Source organism: Misgurnus anguillicaudatus, chromosome 19, assembly GCF_027580225.2.
Source record: "Misgurnus anguillicaudatus chromosome 19, ASM2758022v2, whole genome shotgun sequence".
Taxonomy (NCBI): domain Eukaryota; kingdom Metazoa; phylum Chordata; class Actinopteri; order Cypriniformes; family Cobitidae; genus Misgurnus; species Misgurnus anguillicaudatus.
Window position 1 is genome coordinate 9,137,475 of NC_073355.2, and position 21,278 is coordinate 9,158,752.

Genomic DNA, 21,278 nt, shown 5'->3' on the forward strand with positions numbered 1-21,278 from the left:
CACAACACTGTGTGACACTTGCATTACATGCGAACAGCCCCAATGCTAATAGGTTTCTGTCTCCCTGTCTCGTCCTCGAACCTGAGGACATTGAGACAAACAGACCCAGCTGCCGTGGAGGTCAACACACCACTGATCTACTGGCCGCCCTTCAAAGTGATGCCCAACCTTACCATCGACCACCAACGGAACCTGTTAAATCTCCTTATCAGTTTACATACCATATATATCATAATATATATATATATAGATATATATATATATATATATATATATATATATATATATATAAAACATCAAAATTTATATATATCTCCCAAGGGTTTTTTTCCTCCTAGGACATTTTGTTCCTCTCTGAGGTTTTTCTCCTAGTGGGTTTTTTTTATAGCCGGTGTATGTTGCTATTTCTATTGTCTGTATGTAAAGCTGCTTTGAAACAATTACCAATTGTGAAAAGCGCTATATAAATAAAATTGAATTAAATTGAATATCGTCTGATACACTCTTAGAAAGGATGTGTTAATATTTTACACATCTTTGTGCGTTAAGCTTTTAACACATTATGTGTAATTTTAACACATTATGTGTCATTTTGTGTTTATTTTGTGTTAAAATATAACACAAGTTGTGTTAAAAGTAACACAAAATGTGTTGTTTCAATAATAACACAGTGATGGGTGAATTCTGGGACAACGCATTTAGTGTGTCGTCCCACAATCAACACTAATGTGTTGTTTTTAACACATTCGTTCTAAGAGTGTATGATCTTTCTTTGCAATGATAGTTATGCCAGAAATGTACACGGAGGTCAGACGGAGGCCTGCATTTCAGCCAGCTTGCATGTTGTGCAAATGTATATTTTCAAACATGTTAAAAAATCCTGTTTTCCAGTTTAGTTTTAATAAAGGTGATTGACATCTCACAAGGCTTTGACTTGCATGTTAAAGATATGTTTATTGTTCATCCCAAAATGAGTGAGATATAAATTTCGGTCAATATTATACATCATCATGATGATAACATTGCAACTCCATCTGATGTGCAAAACACAAAAAACAAGTAGGCCTATCATATGCAATATTTAACATATTCATAAGTTTGTTCTGGAAGTATTTACTTGTCTTTTTGTTCTCCACGTTGATCGTAAGTCATTAAAATCGAACGAAAAAATAAACAAATAAACATGTAAGTCTTTAATTCCCCGCCAAACAACCGCCGCAGCTCTCTCTCTGTTCGCTGGTGTGCAGTCCCGGTCCAATATGGCGGCGATGTTGACGTATCACAGCAACGGAACAAAGCGCTGAATGAGACGTCTACAAGCGACAAAATATACATAAACAATTCAAATAAATACTTACAAATATTTCTTGATGGTTTACTCGGTAGGAAATAGATGCTATACTATTAAATGTGTCCCGTTTGCCCCTTATAAGACTAGGTGTAGTAATCCCGTCTCGTCTGTAGGTGTCAGCAGTGCGCCTGCGCTTGAGTCGTGATGCGGGTCAGTAAAGGAAGAGCTTCAGGTTATGTTGAGTGATGTGATATCCGCCCTCCTCATCTAAAATACCAGAATATTCTTCCTAATCCCCCGCCTTTAAATTCCTCAACATCTGTCTTCTGTAATAAATACAATTTAAACTCGACATTCCGGTTTGTTTACGGGTTTCTCACTGTCTGTTAGTTGGGTAAGTGTCGTGAAATGTAGAGGATTGCTAACATGCTAATTCACATTGTTGTTAGCTACTTTAGCTTCAGGATGTGACACAAATATCAGACTGCTTTAATTGAGATCTGAACTTTAATACTTGAAAGGTTTTTTTTACTAGTTTGGTAGATACAATTTAATTCATGTTAGTAATATAACTGTTCAAGTTTGCTTGCTTTTGTGTAACTCAGATAAGCCTTTTATGTTTTTGATTCATAAATTGTTATTGCCCCAAACGAGATCTTATTTTAAAATCCGTTTATATTTTAAGTTGTATATTATATTTGTTATAAATATAACTGTCCAACTCATTTTTTTTTGTATCCTAGGTGTGTATTTCCTTGTGAATGGGTTGAACCAAAAAGCTCACAGGCAGAGACTTCCTTTGATTTGGGCACCGGGCTATAAAGCCTTTCTACAGACCTCTCCAGTTAAAGACAGTTCACAATCCCCTCAATAAAAAATAAAAAAACTTTGTGTCTGTACAATAAAGGACGACAGCAGCTCCATTTAAAATGCCTCTTGGATTGGGCCGCAGAAAGAAAGCATCTCCTCTGGTAGAGAATGAGGAGGCAGAACCGATCCGAGCCGGGCTGAACGTCTCAGGCCTGGATAGACTGGATGGTAGTGGGGTCAGCCTGGGCGGAGGAGCGACCCAGGAGGGCCTGCCACCTCCACCGACCAGCCTACGTCCTCGTCTGATCTTCCACACCCAGCTGGCTCACGGCAGTCCCACCGGTCGTATCGAGGGCTTCAGCAACGTGCGTGAACTTTATGCCAAGATAGGAGAGGCTTTTGGGATACCTCCAACGGAGGTGAGGTGCATGCTGTCTTTCAAAACATTTTTAAGGTTTGTCATTTTGTCCTGATTAATGAATACGTCTGTATTTTCAGGTAATGTTTTGCACACTGAACACTCACAAAGTGGATATGGACAAACTCTTGGGTGGCCAGATTGGTTTGGAGGACTTTATATTCGCTCACGTGAAAGGCCAGAGGAAAGAGGTGGATGTCTTTAAAGGAGAAGATGCCCTTGGGCTCACCATCACTGACAATGGAGCTGGCTATGCTTTTATTAAGGTGAGACAAAGTTAAAAAAAAAGTTCCTGTTTCTATGTCTGACAAAAATGTCAATTCATGTTAATTAGTAATTTTACCTCACAGTAGTGATGGTTTACGGTACTTTCGTGCTAGAAAAATTTAAAAGTAAAATGCTTAATTCTATGCCTTTATCATTAAACTGATAGTTTTAACATTAATGTTGTCTGATTGGATGAGTTCATCTTAAAGTGGACATTTCACAAGACTTTTATAAGATGTAAAATAAATATTTGGTGTCCGCAGATTACATATGTGAAGTCTTAGCTCAAAATACCCCACATGTGTAATTTAGTATAACATGTTAAAGTTACCAGTTTCTAGGTGTCCCTTTAAATGCAAATGAGCTCATGAAATGTAAACACTGATCACCATAATCAGTCCCTCCAGAAAAACGCGATTGTGCGATCGCGCGATATATTGCATAATCAGCCAAAGTCTGCATTTATGCGGGGCTTCATTTTTTCCAAATATGACGCACTTTCGCTGCATTAATTACATATTTCCGTGCACAAAATATGCGGGGCTTGCATGATTTCATAATCTCCGCATTTTCGTAGCAAAAAGTCACATATATATATATTAGCAGAAAGTTGAAAAATGTTGCATTTACTTCTCAAAAGCGCAGCCGTGTCCTCTATTGCCATGGGAACGTTATGAAGTGACGTGATTACGTGACGTGAACATCATTGCTGCTTTTGCAAGTTCTGCCATTTTCGCAAATTCCTGCAATTCCATCGCATAAATTGCATAAATATCCCGCATATTCCATCGCATTTTTTAAGAAAACATTCCGCAAAATCGAGGATTTTTGCCCACAACAATCACAAAAAAACTCCGCGTTTTTCTGGAAGGACTGCATAATGGTGGTTTGTTGAAATTGAAACTCAATTGTGCCGTCTATTTTCTCTCTTTCTATCTGCACTAAAGGGCAGTGCTGTGGTTGGATAGTTGCAGATTATGGGGCGGTATTATTATAATAAGATCCCCTTCTGACTTCACAAAAGTGGGGGCAAATTTCATTGACCTATTTTTTTCACATGCTGGCAGAGAATAGTTTACAAAAACTAAGTGACTGGGTTGATCTTTTTCACATTTTCTAGGTTGATATAAGCACTTAGGACCCAATTATAGCATGAAAAGTGATTTTCATGATATTTCCCCTTTAAATATCATCCAAAATATGCATGTGTGACTGTAAATTTCCTTAGGATGTTTGTCTCGCTCTGTATTTTTTCACTCCTCTATATTGTCTAGTGCTGTTATAAATAAAGAAAAGCAGTCTTGCTCACTGATGGCTACTCTGATATAGGCTGGGTCAGAAATAGCTCCCTATACCTTTATATAGTGCACAATTTAAAGGGACAGTCATTTTGTAATGGTCTCCGCAATCATTATGGACATTATTGAGTGCACTCATTCAAGCCAATAATGCACTTCGATAATTAGTTAGTCGCTACCCCATTCACTGCTTCCGGAACACTCTGCGTCCTCGTTTTCATTCACGCCTTTAAATGGGACCTATTATGCACCCTTTTACAAGTTGTAATCTAAGTCTCAGGCGTGTGTCTGTGAAATTTCAGCTCAAGATACACCACAGATCATTAATTATAGCATGACAAAAATGCCCCTACTTGGGTGGGACCAAAACTGTGCTGTTTGTATGTGTACCTTTAAATGCAAGTTGAGCTACTGCTCCTCGCCCCCTACCAGAGGTGCATTTATAATTTATACAGACAAGTGAGCATTTTAGGTTAAAATAGATCTGATTTCTGTGAAAACAGTCTGATGCAGGGTTCACACCAGACACGGTAGAGGTGGCAAGCGCGAGTGATTTACATGTTAAGTAAATGCAAAGACACAATTAAGCCTGATTTATAGTCGTGCGTAAGTTCTATCCGTAGCCTGTGCGTAGCTCTGCGTAGCCTGACGTGCACCTCGCAAAAATTTTAACAGCGCGTCAGTTCTACGCGGACCGCAAGCGCTGTGATTGGTCCACCAGAACCCCTCCCGTCAGGTAAAAAAACTGTGTCATTGGTATTTCCGACGGTGAAAACAAAGATGAGCCAAGTTGAGGAGTGATTTAACTCAAACTGCAACAACAGTCCCTGTTTATTTACTTCCATCATTGCTGGTTTTCTTAAATCATACACAACAAGTTGCTGTTTCTTCTTCGTTTGTGGGTTAACTTGCCAAGCTGCTTCTTCTCTGACGGTCGCGCTGCTACTGTGGTTACACGCGTGGATCCTGCCTACCAGCGGTTTGCGCGTGTATAAATGAAAATCGACGCGGAACCTACGCCGTCGCGGCTACGCCGTAGGACCTACGCACGACTATAACGAGCCCTTTAGGCATGCAACAGGGTGGGTTACGCGCAAATTGAGCGTTGCCGCGGGAAAAGCGTGAGTTGAAAAATCGAAACTTCACTGCGTTAACCAATCAGGACCTTGCTGTAGTAGTGACGTGATTACAGAAAGTGAGCATAATCTCAGCGGAGTTGTAGATGCCCCTCCCATGACGCGAATTTCCACGTGAATGTCTCAAATAAGTAGAATGTCACGCGCGAATGAAGCGAGTAAACTCAAATGTTTAAGCGTCCAACTACGCGCAAATAGCACGTTTTTGCCACCTCTACCGCGGCTGGTGTGAATGCACCATGAGGCTTTAGCCAAATTAGCGGTAATGTAGGCTTGGCTTGGACAATGTGACATCATACTGCAACGAAAGTAAAAACGGCTTTATCTATGAGACCCTATAGGTGGGAGAATTTTTATCATTATAGGTTGGTTGTGTATACACAATTCTGAGACACATTTATGTTCAAGTGGACACTGATGTAGGGTATAGTGAACGAGGGGGCTATTTCAGACACAGCCATAGTTTGTGCAATATAAACAGTATAGCAAAATGTCTACCACTGTTGCATTGTTTATATTATCATACCATTAGCCCATGCCTAAACAAATAAAATAAACCTAAAGAGATGCTAAAAATCATCTGCTGCCTTTACAGAGAATCAGAGAAGGCAGCACTATTGATCAGATCCAAGTCATCAACGTGGGTGACATGATCGAGTCCATCAACGGGCAGATACTCATCGGCTGTCGCCATTATGAGGTTGCCAAAATGCTGAAGGAATTACCCAAAGGAAAAACCTTTGTCTTGAAGATGGTGGAACCTTTGAAGGCATTCGGTAAATCGTACATTTTTTTAACTAGGTTGCCAAGAGCAATGAATTTGATGTGCTTGTTCATTAAAACGTGTTTTTGTTCGACATGATCAGTCAGCGCTCTGGAAGCAGGTCAGGCTCGGCACAGTTAGGAACAGGCAGAGGAACATTGCGTCTGAGATCTAAAGGACCGGCCACCGTGGAGGAACTGGTAAGACTGTTGGCTTATTAAGTGCTTTGCTCAAGGGTACAACGGTGAGCTCAGTTACATTTCATGTCATGGGTCACCTCTAGCAAATATGTTTGTGAAGATCTTGAGATAAGCTTGCATATCGCCAACTGCCTCGTGATACGGTACACACGGCCCGTGCGCTTGTTTACCTGTCCTGCTTGAACGGCATGAAACAGGGATGCACACAAAACTAAACATGTTGAGGTGAGGACTGAGAAATTGATTCAATTGGCAAAACATGATCCTGAGATAAGGGTACTGACATCACTTTTCCAGCACTGGAAAATCACAGTGCAGTTCTGTAGTTTCCAGGGCTGGAAAAGTAATCTAAATGAATGTAATCTCATGGAAATCTCTGTAGTGAATATAACGTGTCAGAGCTATTATCCTGTCCAAATCTGTCCAATTTAAAACATTTGTAATATATAAACATTAACATGCATTTACATTACATTAATGTTTTTGACATTATAATTATAAACGACTAATCATTTGCAAAATAAAAGTTTTTGTTTACATAATATATGTGGGTCTACTGTGTATAATAATTATGTGTAAATACACAAACACACACACACGCACGCATGTATATAATTGAGAAACATTTGCATGTGTATATACATTTATATTAGAGCTGGGCATAGATTAATCTAGATAATCTCATACAAAATAAAAGTTGTTTTTTGCATAACATTTGAGTTTGTGCTGTGTGTAATTATTATGTATATGTAAATACACACACATTCATGTATGTATTTAAGAAACATTTACATGTGTGTATATATATTTATTTATATTTTTATATATTCTAAATTATAAATAAATAAAAAACGATATTTAAATAAAACATTTCTTATATATATGTATGTATGTGTCTGTGTTTAAATATACATAATATTATTTACACACATTACAAACTCATATATTATGCAAAAAATTACTTTTATTTTGTATGAGATTAATCTAGATTAATCTATGCCCAGCCCTAATTTATATATAATTTAAATTATATATAAATATTTACTATATAAATGTATTTTTTTCTTAAAATTATACATGTGTGTGTATTTATACATACATAATTATTATTCACAGTACACACACATCTGTTATGTAAACAAAAACTTTTATTCTGCAAACGATTAGTCGCAATTTGTGAGGCAGCACAAATATATATAAACATAAATATATAAAAATCAAAATGAGTAAATAATGCATCTTTATTTAATTTATTTTTTTCTTTGAAACTATTAAAATAAACATTTATATGAAAATGCATAACTATTGTTTGGTATTGCAGCCCTCAGCATTTGAAGAAAAAGCTATTGAGAAAGTGGATGATCTTTTGGAGAGCTACATGGGCATAAGAGACAGTGAACTTGGTACGTTTACAAGGGTTTTTTATTCTGTTACTGTTTTTTTACAATTGCAAGCCGCATAAATAAATCAAATGTTTAATAAATGCAATGTTTACTAATTTCTCACTGTCGTGCATTTTTACAGCGGCCACGATGGTGGAACTCGGCAAGGATAAAAAGAACCCGGATGAGTTTGCCGAAGCTTTGGACGAGACTCTGGGTGACTTCGCATTTCCAGATGAATTTGTGTTCGATGTGTGGGGCGCCATAGGCGACGCGAAGGTCGGCCGCGTGTAACACTACTTTTAGGAAAACTTTTTATTTTTTGGGAGCTGTTTCGGTAGTTCATCTGTAGTTTTTTTTTTTAAGCTGGATAAAGACATTATGTTGAATGACGTATTCAAGCTGTATTTAGATTTGCTCAAGTCGAGTCTTACAAGTTTTAGTGTTGAGTGATGAGATGAATTGAAGATGTTTACCTTGATTCGGCCATCCCTGCGATGTTATTCTGTTACATACTGTGACTTTCACTTGCACTGTATACATTGCACGCTATGGCACAGCAGGCAGAACACACAGTGCAGACTGATATATAGACGCTGTGCTGGTCTGCGACCTCCATTGTGTGTATCTGCCCTGTCCTGTTACAAAGTTATGGACAATTGGTGTTATCAACACTACAGTGCGATGATTCCCGCAAGCATGTGCTGTCTTATGTGTTACGTTCTCTTTTATATGAAGGATTTATAGTGGCTTTGAAATCGTGGTGGTGAATTGTACATTGCAACTGCTTCCAATGGACCTCTAGTGCTTTACATTCCCAGTTCTGTGACTTCCGTTGAAATAGCTGTTGGGGAAAAAACTATAAAACAAGTTTTCATCGTAGGAGAGTGGTGATGTACCTTCTAATGCCAAACATAAGGAAATCTTTCTGTTAAAGCAGTATTAGATAGTATTAGGAACAGTAATTTAGCTGTTACAGTATTTGATGGAGAGAATATGGAGGACATGTAGGGTTGGGTGAGATTTCTAAAAATGTTTACTGCACGAATTAAAACGAAGTATTTTGTAGGCATAATGTGTTAAACTAAACACAAGAATGCAATTTACTCATTTTCATTCATATGTACCAAAAAACTATTGTAATATAAAGCAGTATTAACCTACATAAAGTATATTTTACTACGTCATTTTTTTACATACCAAAACTGACATCTTTGAACATTTTTGAGTGATAATACAAATGTAAGTTTCGAATTAATTAATTTAGTGCGTTTACATGCACAGTCTTACGCCGATTATGCTTAATAAACTGATAACGTGTGGGGTCATGTAAACGCGTAAAACGGTTTTCCTTTTCCGGCGAAAGCCCATAAACGGCGTAAGCAAAAACCGATCGGCACAGGTAGTTTATTGCTCATTACGCCGATTTCGCGTGGCATGTATACACTTTAACAGGCTTTCTCACGGTTTTGTCCATGTGCGCATGTCTCCGCGTATGAAAGATAAACGTCATACGCGGAAGTAAGCGCAAAGTAACGCATAAAAGTCTCCGCTCGACTAAAGCAATTGGCAGAGAAACTAAGAAAATAGAAGCTCATGTTACATTTACGAGAAGAGATACAACAGTACAGCTTAAGACAGACATGCCGTCGGCTTTTTGAATGACTATTATGTACTATAGGTGGTGACGTCACTGCCTGCGAGAAAACTGATCATTCTCCAAGTCCCATGTAAACGCAGTTGTCTGCATAGCCGGCTTATTGATTTGCATGTAAACGCATGTTTTCTATAATAAGCAGATTTTTGATAGTATCCACTTATTCTGTGCATGTAAACGTACTCATTGAGTCATTAGCTGGTTTCCATTACAGATTTGCGCAAAAAAATTCTATGTTTATTGCGAATTGACAACGTTTCCGTTAATTGATGTTATGCGACTAAAACGTAATTTTTTTGCAATAAGTCGTTAAAAAACATGCCGTTAGGTTTATGTGTATCGCAGCTATAGCACTAGCCGTTATTTTTAATCAAAGATAACGCAAACGTGTTTTTCAAGCGTTAAGGGTGAGGAAAGCCCCTTTTAATTGTTAGCAATTTCTAGGAGGTTATAGTACGCACTTTCGCATCCTTAAGTCGTGTGATCTGTAAATGCGAAAAACTATTTTCATTTTGCAACATATATTTCTTTTTCGAATGACCTGAAAACCACCTCATGCAAGCTTAATTTTTTTGCGATATATGTGAATTTTTCAGAAATTGACCCTTTGCTAAGCCCTGCCCTCCTTAGTTACTGTTGCTATGCCTGACAAGCTTTTGCGCCTGGAAAGTCTATCACAGTATGTTTGCACCGGTGTCAGACATTCCCAAGGAGATAATTAGTCATTTTTGGCAAACAGGGGAAATATTTGAGAGAGCAAAACAAAAGGGAGGGCACACATTCGAGGGATATATCCATGACATAATAGCGAAGCGAAGGGTCAATTAAAAGCATATTTGAAACAACTACTCAATCAACAGTCCAAATGGATTAACGAAAATTATTAAGACTCCAAGAGCATTTTTGCTGCTGAGAGGAATCGTGAAACTTGGACGAATAAAATCTACATTACAATCCTATTCAGATGCTGCTTTGTTTGATATCACCCAACCCTATGTAAATCCCAAAGTGAATTAAGTGGTTTTACAAAAATGTAGGGCTGCATAACGATTAATCGCGACTAATCGGTTGCAGAATAAACGGTTTTGTTCACATCATATATATTTTTGTGTGTAACGTGTATATTAATGATGTATATATATAAATACACGCACATGCATGCATAATTGTAAGAAATTATTTGTAGAATATATATTTATATATAATACAAATTATATATAAATATAAAAAAATGTATATACACATTTATATTTTTCTTATATATAAATGTGTATATATGTATACATTGTGTATAATTATATATACAATATAATTATACACAGAACAAACACACATATATACTATAAATATATGATGTGAACAAAAACTTTTATTCTGCAAACGATTGGTTGCGATTAATCGTTACGCACCCCTACAAAAATGACACTACATTCAATAAGTGTTTAAAATGTGTAGCTGTTGTGCACGAATTTATTGTGACAACTCTATTGTTTTTTTAACCAGGCAGTTCAACACTGTAGTATTTCACATCTGTATCATCAGAGCATGTTTAAAATGTAAAATATACGGATCATGTTAAAACGTCAAACTTTATATTTCGTTTATTATTTAGTCGAATGTTTTATCTTCTTGCTGATCTGGTTTTGGTGTTACTTTTTACATGCTGTAAAGCTACAAGTGTAGCTTTGAATTTATAGTTAATGTTATGGTTTTAATGGTTTCATGTTACACTGTACTACCTTTATGGCAATAATCATTATAGGAGTATGTTTTTATTTCAGGCACAATAGTATTGCACCAAATTGTATTGTTAGATGAGTTTCTCAGTACTATTAAAGTAAAGGAAATTAGTTGTGCGAGTTTATTTTTGTGCTCTGGAATGTGCTTTGCGTCGGTTGTTCATTGAAACATTGGGTTGCGTTCTCCTTCGCTGAATAACCTTAACCAAGGACATTTTACGTTCACTAAATGCATTCCCTGTGGATTTGTAACCGTACTAACTTGCACTGATTATTGTAAATGTTGAAGTATTTTTAAACATGACAATTCATCATTAAAATATACACACAAACCTATCGTCACTTCCATCATATAAAATAAAAAAAAATTTAGCAAATACTTCATGGTAATCCATGTGTGTCCACTGTTGGACTTTTTGCTAGACGAAATAATTGTCGAAAGGTCTTTGAAATGACTATAAACACCAATAGCTTAGAATCCAGCATTTGGAAAAATCTATTGCAATCACACTGCCCGAGTATCCAAAACAAGAATGCTTACACCAAACATTTCACGGATCAAAGCTTGTTTTTCCCTCGAGCACCGGTTGATCCAGTAATGATGCAAGAACAAATATTACTCTGCTGTAAAGCCACTCAAAAGTAACGAGGTGTGGTCAAAGACCGACTTCTCCGAATAGATGGACGGGCTCTATAAAGGGTCAGTCTTTTTTCCTGGAAAGTGTCGCTGCTTGTGGGAGTCTTGTGATTTAGCTTAACATACGGCAGTCAACGGGAAACATTGGGAATTACCACTACACTAAAACGACCTCAGGCAGCCATGCCTTTGCGACCAAGAGCTGCTTCTCAACCTGGAAGATCCAACATCCTTCCAAGTCCCAAAGTGACTTCAGCCCTGCGTCCGAGAGCTCTGTCTTCCCAATCCAAATCGGCTTTGGAGGACGAGCTTTCTTGTCCGGTCTGCTGCGAGATCTTCAGCGATCCTGTGGTACTGAAGTGCAGCCACAGCTTTTGTCGTCTCTGCCTTCAGCACTTCTGGAACAAGAAGGCAGCCAAGCGGGAATGTCCGGTCTGCAGGAGGAAATGTTCCCTGACAGAACCCACAGTGAGTCTGGCTTTGAAGAACGTGTGCGATGCCATCTTAAAGGAGCAGAAACAACCTGCCGGAGCCGGGTCTGATTTAGCCAACGGTGCATCCAAACCGGAGGCTCTTTGTGCTGCTCATGGCGAGGGACTCAAACTGTTCTGTCAGTATGATGAAGAGGTTCTGTGTTGCGTCTGTCAGACCTCTAAAAAACATCAGGGTCACAGCGTTTGTCCTTTAGAAGAGGCTGCGAACGATCTCAAGGTAATGCAGAATCGTAACGATGTTGGATTTGTTCTTTACTTAGTCAGCGGAAGAATCTGGGCCAGATCCGCACTGAAGTCAGCAGCTCTGGTGCGGATCTGGCCCGGAGTCATCTGCTGTCTGGCTTAAAAAAAAATTATATTACAACTGTTTTTATAACAAAATTGTCATTACACCGTGTATGTGTTACTTTACTGGTTACGGTTAAGTGTCACTCCTGTTTGTCTGCTTCTCTAGGAGGAAATGCGACAGATCGTCGTTCCTCTCAAGAAAAGTCTCAGACGGCTCTATGAAGCCAAACAGGAATGCGATGACATCACTGTACACATCAAGGTAACGACCAAGAAAGTACAAACGTGACGCATCAACAGTACCAGCAGCTGATGTGTATGCTAATTTGTGTGACAGAATCAAAGGCAGCAGACCGAGAAACAGATTCGTGATGAGTTTGAGGAGCTCCGCCAGTTTCTTCTTTTGGAGGAGGCTGCACGAATCTCTCATCTTGCTGAAGAAGAAGAGGCCAAAAAACAGGCGATGAAGAAAAAAGCGGATGCCATCACTCGTGATATACTTACCTTTTCTCACACGGTGGTGGCCATTGAAAACGAGATCGCTAATGACAACATTGTCTTTATGCAGGTAAGCTGTGTTTGGATGGTCAACTGATCTCTCCCTACTGGAAAGACCCCCAGGCTGGTTTTAGATGGGTTTGGGACACTTCTAACCGATCGGGCTGGAAGACCAGCTGACTCACCAGCTTGACCAGGCTAGAAGCTTGGCCCACTTGGCTATGCTGGTTTAAAATGGAAGTAGGTGGTCCACCCAGCCTGACAAAGCTGGTGGGTCAGCTGGTCTTCCAGCCTGAACAGCAAAAAATTGGCCTAGACTGGTTTAACATGGTATTTTCAGTAGGGTTATTCGCTTAAAAAAATGTATATCATTAAATTTACCTGTCTTACTGTTTTCCACAGAACTACAGGAATTTAAAGAAGAGGTAATTGTAGACTTTAAATATAAAGTGTTTGTTTGATGGATTGATGTAGATTTATAACTAAACTGACTTGCTTCCTTTACAGATCTCAGATAACATTTCAAGAACCAGAAAACGTCCCCGACTGTCTGATCAACGTTGCAGAACACATCAGCTCTCTGAAGTTCAGAGTGTGGGAGAACATGCAGACTATGGTGGAACACAGTGAGTACTACATTCATGTCCAGATGATGGAGATCAATATGACGACAATTAAAAATTGTGTTTCAATGAATGAGTCATGAATTGTGGGAAGAGGAATTCTCCAAAATGCATTCAAAGAAAGTTGTCAAAATTGGTTGGTTCTACAAAATTTGCAAGATAAAAAAACTTGTCAAATTTCATGTTAGTTGCATAGGCAGAGTTTCACATTTGTAATTGGGGGGCACCTACCAGCAAACAAGGGTACTGTAATATTTTGAGTTTGCGAGAGAGTGCAGCTTCATGGTTTTTAAATATGGTTTAAATGAATTAAAACTATTTTAGCATTAAATTACTCAGTCTACCTATTAAATTACACTCACCTAAAGGATTATTAGGAACACCATACTAATACTGTGTTTGACCCCCTTTCGCCTTCAGAACTGCCTTAATTCGACGTGGCATTGATTCAACAAGGTGCTGAAAGCATTCTTTAGAAATGTTGGCCCATATTGATAGGATAGCATCTTGCAGTTGATGGAGATTTGTGGGATGCACATCCAGATGCACGGAGCTCCATTTAAGTACAGTGAACTCATTGTCATGTTCTAGAAACCAATTTGAAATGATTCGAGCTTTGTGACATGGTGCATTATTCTGCTGGAAGTAGCCATCAGAGGATGGGTATATGGTGCTCATAAAGGGATGGACATGGTCAGAAACAATGCTCAGGTAGGCCGTGGCATTTAAATGATGCCCAATTGGCACTAAGAGGCCTGAAGTGTGCCAAGAAAACATCCCCCACACCATTACACCACCACCAGCCTGCACAGTGGTAACAAGGCATGATGGATCCATGTTCTCATTCTGACTCTACAATCTGAATATCTCAACAGAAATCGAGACCCATCAGACCAGGCAACATTTTTCCAGTCTTCAACTGTCCAATTTTGGTGAGCTCGTGCAAATTGTAGCCTCTTTTTCCTATTTGTAGTGGAGATGAGTGGTATCCGGTGGGGTCTTCTGCTGTTGTAGCCCATCCGCCTCAAGGTTGTGCGTGTTGTGGCTTCACAAATGCTTTGCTGCATACCTCGGTTGTAACGAGTGGATATTTCAGTCAAAGTTTCTCTTCTATCAGCTTGAATCAGTCGGCTCATTCTCCTCTGACCTCTAACGTCAACAAGGCATTTTCGCCCACAGGACTGCCACATACTGGATGTTTTTCTCTTTTCACACCATTCTTCGTTAAACTTAGAAATGGCTGTGCGTGAAAATCTCAGTAACTGAGCAGATTGTGAAATACTCAAACCCGCTCGTCTGGCACCAACAGCTATGCTCAAAATTGCTTAAATCGCCTTTCTTTCCCATTCTGACATTCAGTTTGGAGTTCAGGAGATTGTCTTGACCAGGAAGCAACTGCCATGTGATTGGTTGATTAGATAATTGTATTAATGAGAAATTGAATAGGTGTTCCTAATAATCCTTTAGGTGAGTGTATATGTGTGTATAAAGGTTTAGAATCACTTAAATGAAAAAAATCTTTAAAAAACGCTTGAATCTAAAGGTGTATGCTGCGTGTTTAACATGATGTAAATTTATATCTATAAGCCTACGTATATCTATAATTTTTATATGCATTTGAAACATTGATTAATATGTGAGCCTGCCTGTGAAAACCCAGCTAAAGTCATTTTTTTTGTGTATGATTTACTGTTTTCTACATAAAATCATCCTACATAAAATGTAAAGGTCATTCTGTGAAAATATAACCTTGATATCTTGAGGAAGGTCATCAAACTTTGATGCTCCTATTATCCTTTTATATTCATATATTATCTGCTGTTAAAGCTGAAAACACTTCAAGAATTACACACAACTTCATGACATGTTTGCTTTCTCTCTCGTTTAGCTTTCGTGACATTGGACCCAAACACGGCGTACCCCTGTCTGTCTCTCAGCAAGAACCTTACAAGTGTTTCTAACACAGGGACAATGAAACAGCTTCCAGATAACCCTGAGCGCTTCGATCACTTTGTTTTTGTGCTAGGATCCAAGAGTTTCACCTCAGGATGTCATTCCTGGGAGGTGGACGTGGGCCAGAACAATGACTGGGTCATAGGTGTGGCCAAAGCATCCATAGCCAGGAAAGGAAAAATCTCCGGCTGTCCAGAAGGAGGATTCTGGACCATCGCGCTCTCAGATGGGAAATACACGGCAATGACCACTCCACACACACCACTCGAGGTGAAGGGTCACCTGGAACGGGTTCGTGTGAAGATCGACTACGGGGCTGGAGAGGTCAGCTTCTTCGACTCGGTGGACACGACACTGATCTACACATTTAAGGACCATTTTACTGAGAAGATGTTTCCTTTTTTCTGTCCGGGTGCAAATGTTAATGGGAACAATCCAGGCCCGCTAAAGATCTGTCCTGTAAGAGTGGCAGTATGGAACAGCGCCACCTGGTGACAGATATCCTAGATGAGCAATGTTTTTGTATTTTCACTTTAGTTATATAAAAAAACAGTCAAAAGTGTGGATGCACCTGCTTATTCTTCACTATTGCTGTCTTATACATTTTAAAACTATTTGCAGTGCCCAAAGAATTATTTTGTTCCTTTTTAATTTTATATTTAAGCCAACTTCATGAGATACTGGGATGCTTTTTAAACAGTACTGATGGAGCTTTCATTCAGCCCAACTCATCCATTTCAGAAAATCAATAAAGTTAAATAAGTCAAGCGAAACAAATTGTGTTTGCACTTACATTTATGCAAAGTGTGATCAATGTTACAAAATGTCAAACCAGAATAATGAGAATTTAAAAAAAGAGTAAATGAGATCCTCTCTGTGAAATAAGGCAACTGAAGCAGCCCTTTAGTGACCTTCCAGATGTGTCGTTGTCAGCTTTACCAGGGCATTATTTTTCCAGTGTAGTCAATGAATAAACCATTCTGTTTGTCAGTGAGACCGCTAATGACACGCAGAATCCCCTCCACACTTTCTCTCGGTTCAAGAGGTGCCTGATTGATAAAAAAAGGAAAAAACATTCATGGAGTTAATAAATAGAATAAATAAAAGAGACCATCACCCTGCTTTTGTGAGGGACTTTAAGGGTTAATTAACATTAATATATAAGATCCCAGATAGCAAGCAATCATTATCCATCTTAAATGCATTGAATCAATATCAATCACGTTTGCTCCCTCATTAATGTTGAAAAAGATTGAAATTTCAACAAACCACAATTATGGTGATCAGTGTTTGTTTGTCTGGGCCCTTGACTTTCCCTAAATGGTTATTTTTTTAGTTTTTCAGAGATTTTTTTATGTGTTTTACTAAGAACACGTATGTGCTGATAAAGAAAAATATTGTTCAAAGTTAATGTTTTGTTGGTTGCTTTCTATGATAGTTGTCAAGCTGAAATGACGTTAAGCTGTTCTAAGGCCTAGTCCACACGGACACAGGTATTTTTAAAACTCTGACTTTTTTTACGCGGATCGGCTGTTCGTCCACACAAAAACGCAGTATCAGGGCACAGAAACCGAACATTTTTGAAAACCCCTGTCAGTGTGAGAATTTTAAGAAACACCGGTTGCAGTGTTGTTGTGTAGACAGTAAAACCGGGTTTTTGCCTTGCGATGTAGTGATGGTCGTTTTCGAAGCACTGCTTCACGAGGCTTCGAAACATTTACAAATCTTTTGTTTCGAATCAGTGGTTCGGAGCTTGTTTCAAACTGGCCCAAGTCACGTGATTTTAGCAAACGAGGCTTCATTATGTCATAACTGTTTCGAAACGTTTCGAAAATCCGATGGTTCACCACTAGGGGGAGTTGTTCACATGACCAGTGTCTAATATGTTTAGGTGAACTCGGGTCAGTTTTATTTTGAAAGGTCATAAAACATTTATCCTTCTGACTAATAACACTGCCATTTTGTCTACTTTTTGTTTATAGACAGATTTAATGACAAAAATGTGCATAATTAAAAAGGGAGTTAGTTTTAATGATTTGTTTGCCCTAAATTAAACTAAAAACATATAATAGACTTTTAACTAAGTCTTAATTAAGTTAAATAATTTCTGTAACATATTTTAATACAAATCTTGCTATTATTTTGTTAAAAAAATGTAAAATGTTTGGACATATGTGCTTTTACACTATTTTGACCAGCAGGGGTGGCCAGCGTGTGTGGTGTTTCGAACTGCTTCGAAAAACTGAATCAATTTTCGAAGCAATTGGTTCAGTTAATTCGAAGCTTCTCCCATCACTATTGCGACGTCACTTTTGTTAGGCTTCTGATTGGCCATGGTGGCTTTACGATTTGGGTTATATCACGCCTGCTGGTGACAGCGCTTGATAGTGTGTTTTTGCTTTATCATGTGAACGGAGATTTCTTTTAAACAGAGCATGTGTGGACGGGAATTTTTTTGGAGGAAAAAATCTGGTTATTAAAATACGTGTGGACTAGGCCTAAATGATGAAGTTGATCTTTTTATAACTGTTATAAATATTCTTCACTGCAAATGCACTGTGACAAAACAGAAAAAAGGTTGACAAACTTCACATCATCATCACTCATCCTACAAACCACAACAATGGTGACAGACATCAAACTATCAGCCGTTAAAATGCAACGGGATGCATGCTGGGAGTCATGGATAAGTTTAGTACTATGTTGATACCCATCATACATTGCAGCATGAAGCTTATTTCTGTTGTTGATTTCGATACATTGATTCATGATGTGAGAGATTGTTTCGCTAACATAACTTTTCTGAGTTTATTTGATCATTCATAAACTTAAAACAGCTATAACACTGTAGTATCACATGATAACACATCATAAACACCACATATGATGATAAAATCATCATAAAGATCCAATAAGGTCGTTGTTATCTTTGAAACAACAGATGCTTTCACCGTTTCAACAACCAAAGAAAACTTAATGCGAAAACACAAGAGTCAAGGGCCCGACTAAAGCAAACACTGATCACCACAATGATTTTTTGTTCAATATGTTTTTGACATTAATGTTGGATACAAACGTGATATTTAATTCAATGCATTTAACATTGATAAATTAACAGTTTTTAACATTGATTCAATGGTTGATTGGATACATTTCGGTGCAGATATGTAACTATGCAGTACAAAAGTTTAGTTTTTGAAAGGGTTTTATCCCAGTAACACTTTTTGTGAGAGTGTATTGAATTCCCAACCATCCCGTTTATCAGAAGTACATGCATTTAAAACAAAGTCGACAGATGAGTTCAAAGGAAAATTTTTAATGTTTAACCAATTTCATATGACAGTAAACGCACATGAGGTTAAAGGCCAAACCCGTTATAGTGATTTAGCTTTCTGGATCTAAATTTACCTTATCTCCCCCCATGTCGGTCTTCACCCATCCAGGATGAATGGAAACGCAGAGGATCTCATCTTCTTTCAACTCCATAGCCGAACACACTGTTAACATGTTGAGAGCTGCCTGAAAGAAAATCAAACATTCAAACACGAAGCCAAAACTCGGCTTTAAACAAAATTGAGTGTTTAAATTAGGGTTTATTCATATTTTGCATTGAATGATGCTTTTATGGTTTTTGGGTACCTTGCTGATGCTGTAAGGGAAGAGGGGAAATGGTGACTCTATTGTTGGCACGATGCTCATGGAGGATGTATCTGAATCGGAGAAGTTGACAATAGCTGCTTTATCACATGACAACCCTGCTTTACCACTGGCTTTAACTGCTGCACGCAGGTATGGCAAATACTCCTGATGAAACATTGAGGGATTTTTCACATTGCATTTCATTAATTTTCTGTTGAACCTGAACACTTTGGATCAATGAACTGTTCATCTTTACCCTAATGACTAACATAGGTCCTATCACATTGGTGTTGAAGTTGTCCTGCATGTCCTCCACTGTGGCGGTCAGCATGCTTTTTTGTTTCAGCACGGCTGCATTATTCACCAGCAGATTTAAGCCGCTATTCCCCAGTAAAGACGACACTTTCTCGGCGGACTCTTTGATACTGCGTGCATCAGTGACATCTAAAGGTCATGCAAATGAAACTGTGTCAAAATATGTTTAAAACACAAAAGCATTACATTCTAATGTAAATAAAAATCACATTTACCTAGACGCACAATAGTCAAAATACTCGGATGTTTACTGGCCAGTTCTCTCAGTGACTATAAAAAGATAACGTAAATAATTAAACACATTTGTTTAGACATCTGTGCTTATCTTACGAGCACTCACCTCAGAATTTGGCCCGTCTGGGTCCCGACATCCAGCAAATATTTTCGAGCAGTGGGCTTCGAGAAGTTGCTTAACCATTTCCAAACCCAATCCCCGGTTGGCTCCTGTGACCAGAGCACTGCATGACTTTAATGTGGCCATTTTTAGTCTACCACACTGCTTCTGGATACAGCGTTATATGTGAGACCGTATTGCAATAATGTGTTGTGAAATTTTATGGTGAAAGTTGTTCCAACTTCCTGCTTTATAAGCTCATACTCCCAGAGCGATTCCCAGTCAGTAGGCTGCAGCCTCCGCAGGGTCGCACATGCAGGCAGCATACCACAACAAGCCTGGTTTATTAAAGTTAACTGAGCATTACATTCGCAAGTTATAAGCATATTACAACAATTTACGATTAAGTAAGAATAAAACTCAACTTTTTAATTGTTAATAGTCTGAAATAAGACAGACCTTATGACGTATGCAGCCTAGATATGCGACCTCCGGAGGCTGCAGCCTTATAAAAAAAGGGGGTCGAGAAACGGCCACAGGCATGGGCGTCAGAAGCAAAAAATGTGGGTGGGTCCAAAACATTTTCTGGAGTAGATCCCATTATCTTGTATTCTGGTGAGTTTTAATTAAACAATTGCTTTTATAGCCTAAACACTTTACCTTGTTGTGTTGCGGTCGAAATTTAGCTAAAACGCGTAACTGAGTTTAAACTTTATGGACTCATGAGCCAAGTGGAATGGATTTTGTGGAGGCAACAGCGTGGACGTCAAGGCTGTATGTAAAACGCGGAATGGATTTTAATTTATTATGGCATTCCTTTTATGGAATGGATTTGACTGACGGCGCTCTGAAGTGAACAGACATATGTGATAAATTAGAGATAAAGTAAGTGTGTCCAATGTCATTGGTCTTAAAAAGTGGGTGGGTCTTGTCTCATGCTCACAATGATAACGTAAGTAAATACGTTATATGATTATAAATAATGTATGTGCACGTATCACCTCAGCATAACTTTGTATAATGGTAAGGACAGAACCACAGACCCACAATTGTGTTGTGCTTTCTGTGTGCTGCTATTGTGTAAAGTGTTAAACTGATTTTTTCTGTGTCAGAGCAAATCTCTTGATTATTAACTATTAACTTCCTGAACCAGCAAAGCGTTTAACTGATAAGCACAGCAGTTGTGAAATACTACATGGTGAAACATTAAAATGGTATTTTAATGCTTCAAAAAGTACAGGAAAAGGTTTATGTCGATGCAGATGAGACAAAAATAGTAATGCCTTCTTTTCCAGACTTAACTTTTTACAAAAACATTATTGTACTGCATATCATATCATTTAGCAAGTTATCCCAAATCACATTTGCTTTCTTTCATATCATCGAGCCCTAAATAGAAAGTTTTTTTTTTCAATTTTAATAAATACTTTAAGTATTACAGTAGGTACAATCTCCTAAAGCAAAAGTGAGACACCGGGTCCCATTCACTAATTGTATGAAAACATGTTGTGTAAAAAACTGTGTGAGATAAATCTA

At 38.3% G+C, this 21,278-nt stretch overlaps 3 protein-coding genes across 3 annotated transcripts; 2 read left to right on the forward strand and 1 right to left on the reverse strand.

Annotated features, from left to right (window-relative positions):
• Nucleotides 1-1,489: 1,489 nt before the first annotated feature.
• Nucleotides 1,490-9,825, forward strand: gipc1 (GIPC PDZ domain containing family, member 1). The gene is made up of 7 exons (XM_073856897.1): nt 1,490-1,685; nt 2,035-2,520; nt 2,600-2,785; nt 5,816-5,992; nt 6,073-6,183; nt 7,505-7,586; nt 7,708-9,825. Exons 2-7 carry the CDS (start codon nt 2,221-2,223, stop codon nt 7,857-7,859), a joined length of 1,008 nt encoding a protein of 335 aa, XP_073712998.1. The 5' UTR covers nt 1,490-1,685; nt 2,035-2,220; the 3' UTR covers nt 7,860-9,825.
• A 689-nt stretch (nt 9,826-10,514) lies between these two features.
• LOC129429544 (E3 ubiquitin-protein ligase TRIM39) lies at nt 10,515-16,473 on the forward strand. Its single transcript, XM_055186313.2, has 6 exons — nt 10,515-12,309; nt 12,547-12,642; nt 12,718-12,948; nt 13,281-13,303; nt 13,386-13,504; nt 15,390-16,473. Exons 1-6 carry the CDS (start codon nt 11,782-11,784, stop codon nt 15,947-15,949), a joined length of 1,557 nt encoding a protein of 518 aa, XP_055042288.2. The 5' UTR covers nt 10,515-11,781; the 3' UTR covers nt 15,950-16,473.
• On the reverse strand, nt 16,232-19,996 carry LOC129429569 (C-signal). Its single transcript, XM_055186364.2, has 6 exons — nt 19,749-19,996; nt 19,624-19,678; nt 19,350-19,537; nt 19,094-19,258; nt 18,863-18,973; nt 16,232-16,503 (listed from the first exon to the last, which is right to left on the reverse strand). The coding sequence occupies exons 1-6, from the start codon at nt 19,887-19,889 to the stop codon at nt 16,390-16,392; spliced, it is 774 nt and encodes a 257-aa protein (XP_055042339.2). The 5' UTR covers nt 19,890-19,996; the 3' UTR covers nt 16,232-16,389.
• Between the last annotated feature and the right edge of the window lie 1,282 nt (nt 19,997-21,278).

What these genes read in the sequence shown, in the direction of transcription:
- gipc1 (XM_073856897.1), top strand. Translation starts at nt 2,221, where the DNA reads ATGCCTCTTGGATTGGGCCGCAGAAAGAAAGCATCTCCTCTGGTAGAG. An exon ending in TTGGGATACCTCCAACGGAG is followed by an intron (nt 2,521 to 2,599) that starts GTGAGGTGCATG and finishes CTGTATTTTCAG; the next exon opens with GTAATGTTTTGCACACTGAA. An exon ending in CATAAGAGACAGTGAACTTG is followed by an intron (nt 7,587 to 7,707) that starts GTACGTTTACAA and finishes GCATTTTTACAG; the next exon opens with CGGCCACGATGGTGGAACTC.
- LOC129429544 (XM_055186313.2), top strand. Translation starts at nt 11,782, where the DNA reads ATGCCTTTGCGACCAAGAGCTGCTTCTCAACCTGGAAGATCCAACATC. An exon ending in ACATCACTGTACACATCAAG is followed by an intron (nt 12,643 to 12,717) that starts GTAACGACCAAG and finishes TTTGTGTGACAG; the next exon opens with AATCAAAGGCAGCAGACCGA. An exon ending in GCAGACTATGGTGGAACACA is followed by an intron (nt 13,505 to 15,389) that starts GTGAGTACTACA and finishes TCTCTCGTTTAG; the next exon opens with CTTTCGTGACATTGGACCCA.
- LOC129429569 (XM_055186364.2), bottom strand. Translation starts at nt 19,889, where the DNA reads ATGGCCACATTAAAGTCATGCAGTGCTCTGGTCACAGGAGCCAACCGG. An exon ending in TTTGACTATTGTGCGTCTAG is followed by an intron (nt 19,538 to 19,623) that starts GTAAATGTGATT and finishes CATGACCTTTAG; the next exon opens with ATGTCACTGATGCACGCAGT. An exon ending in CCGACATGGGGGGAGATAAG is followed by an intron (nt 16,504 to 18,862) that starts GTAAATTTAGAT and finishes TTTATCAATCAG; the next exon opens with GCACCTCTTGAACCGAGAGA.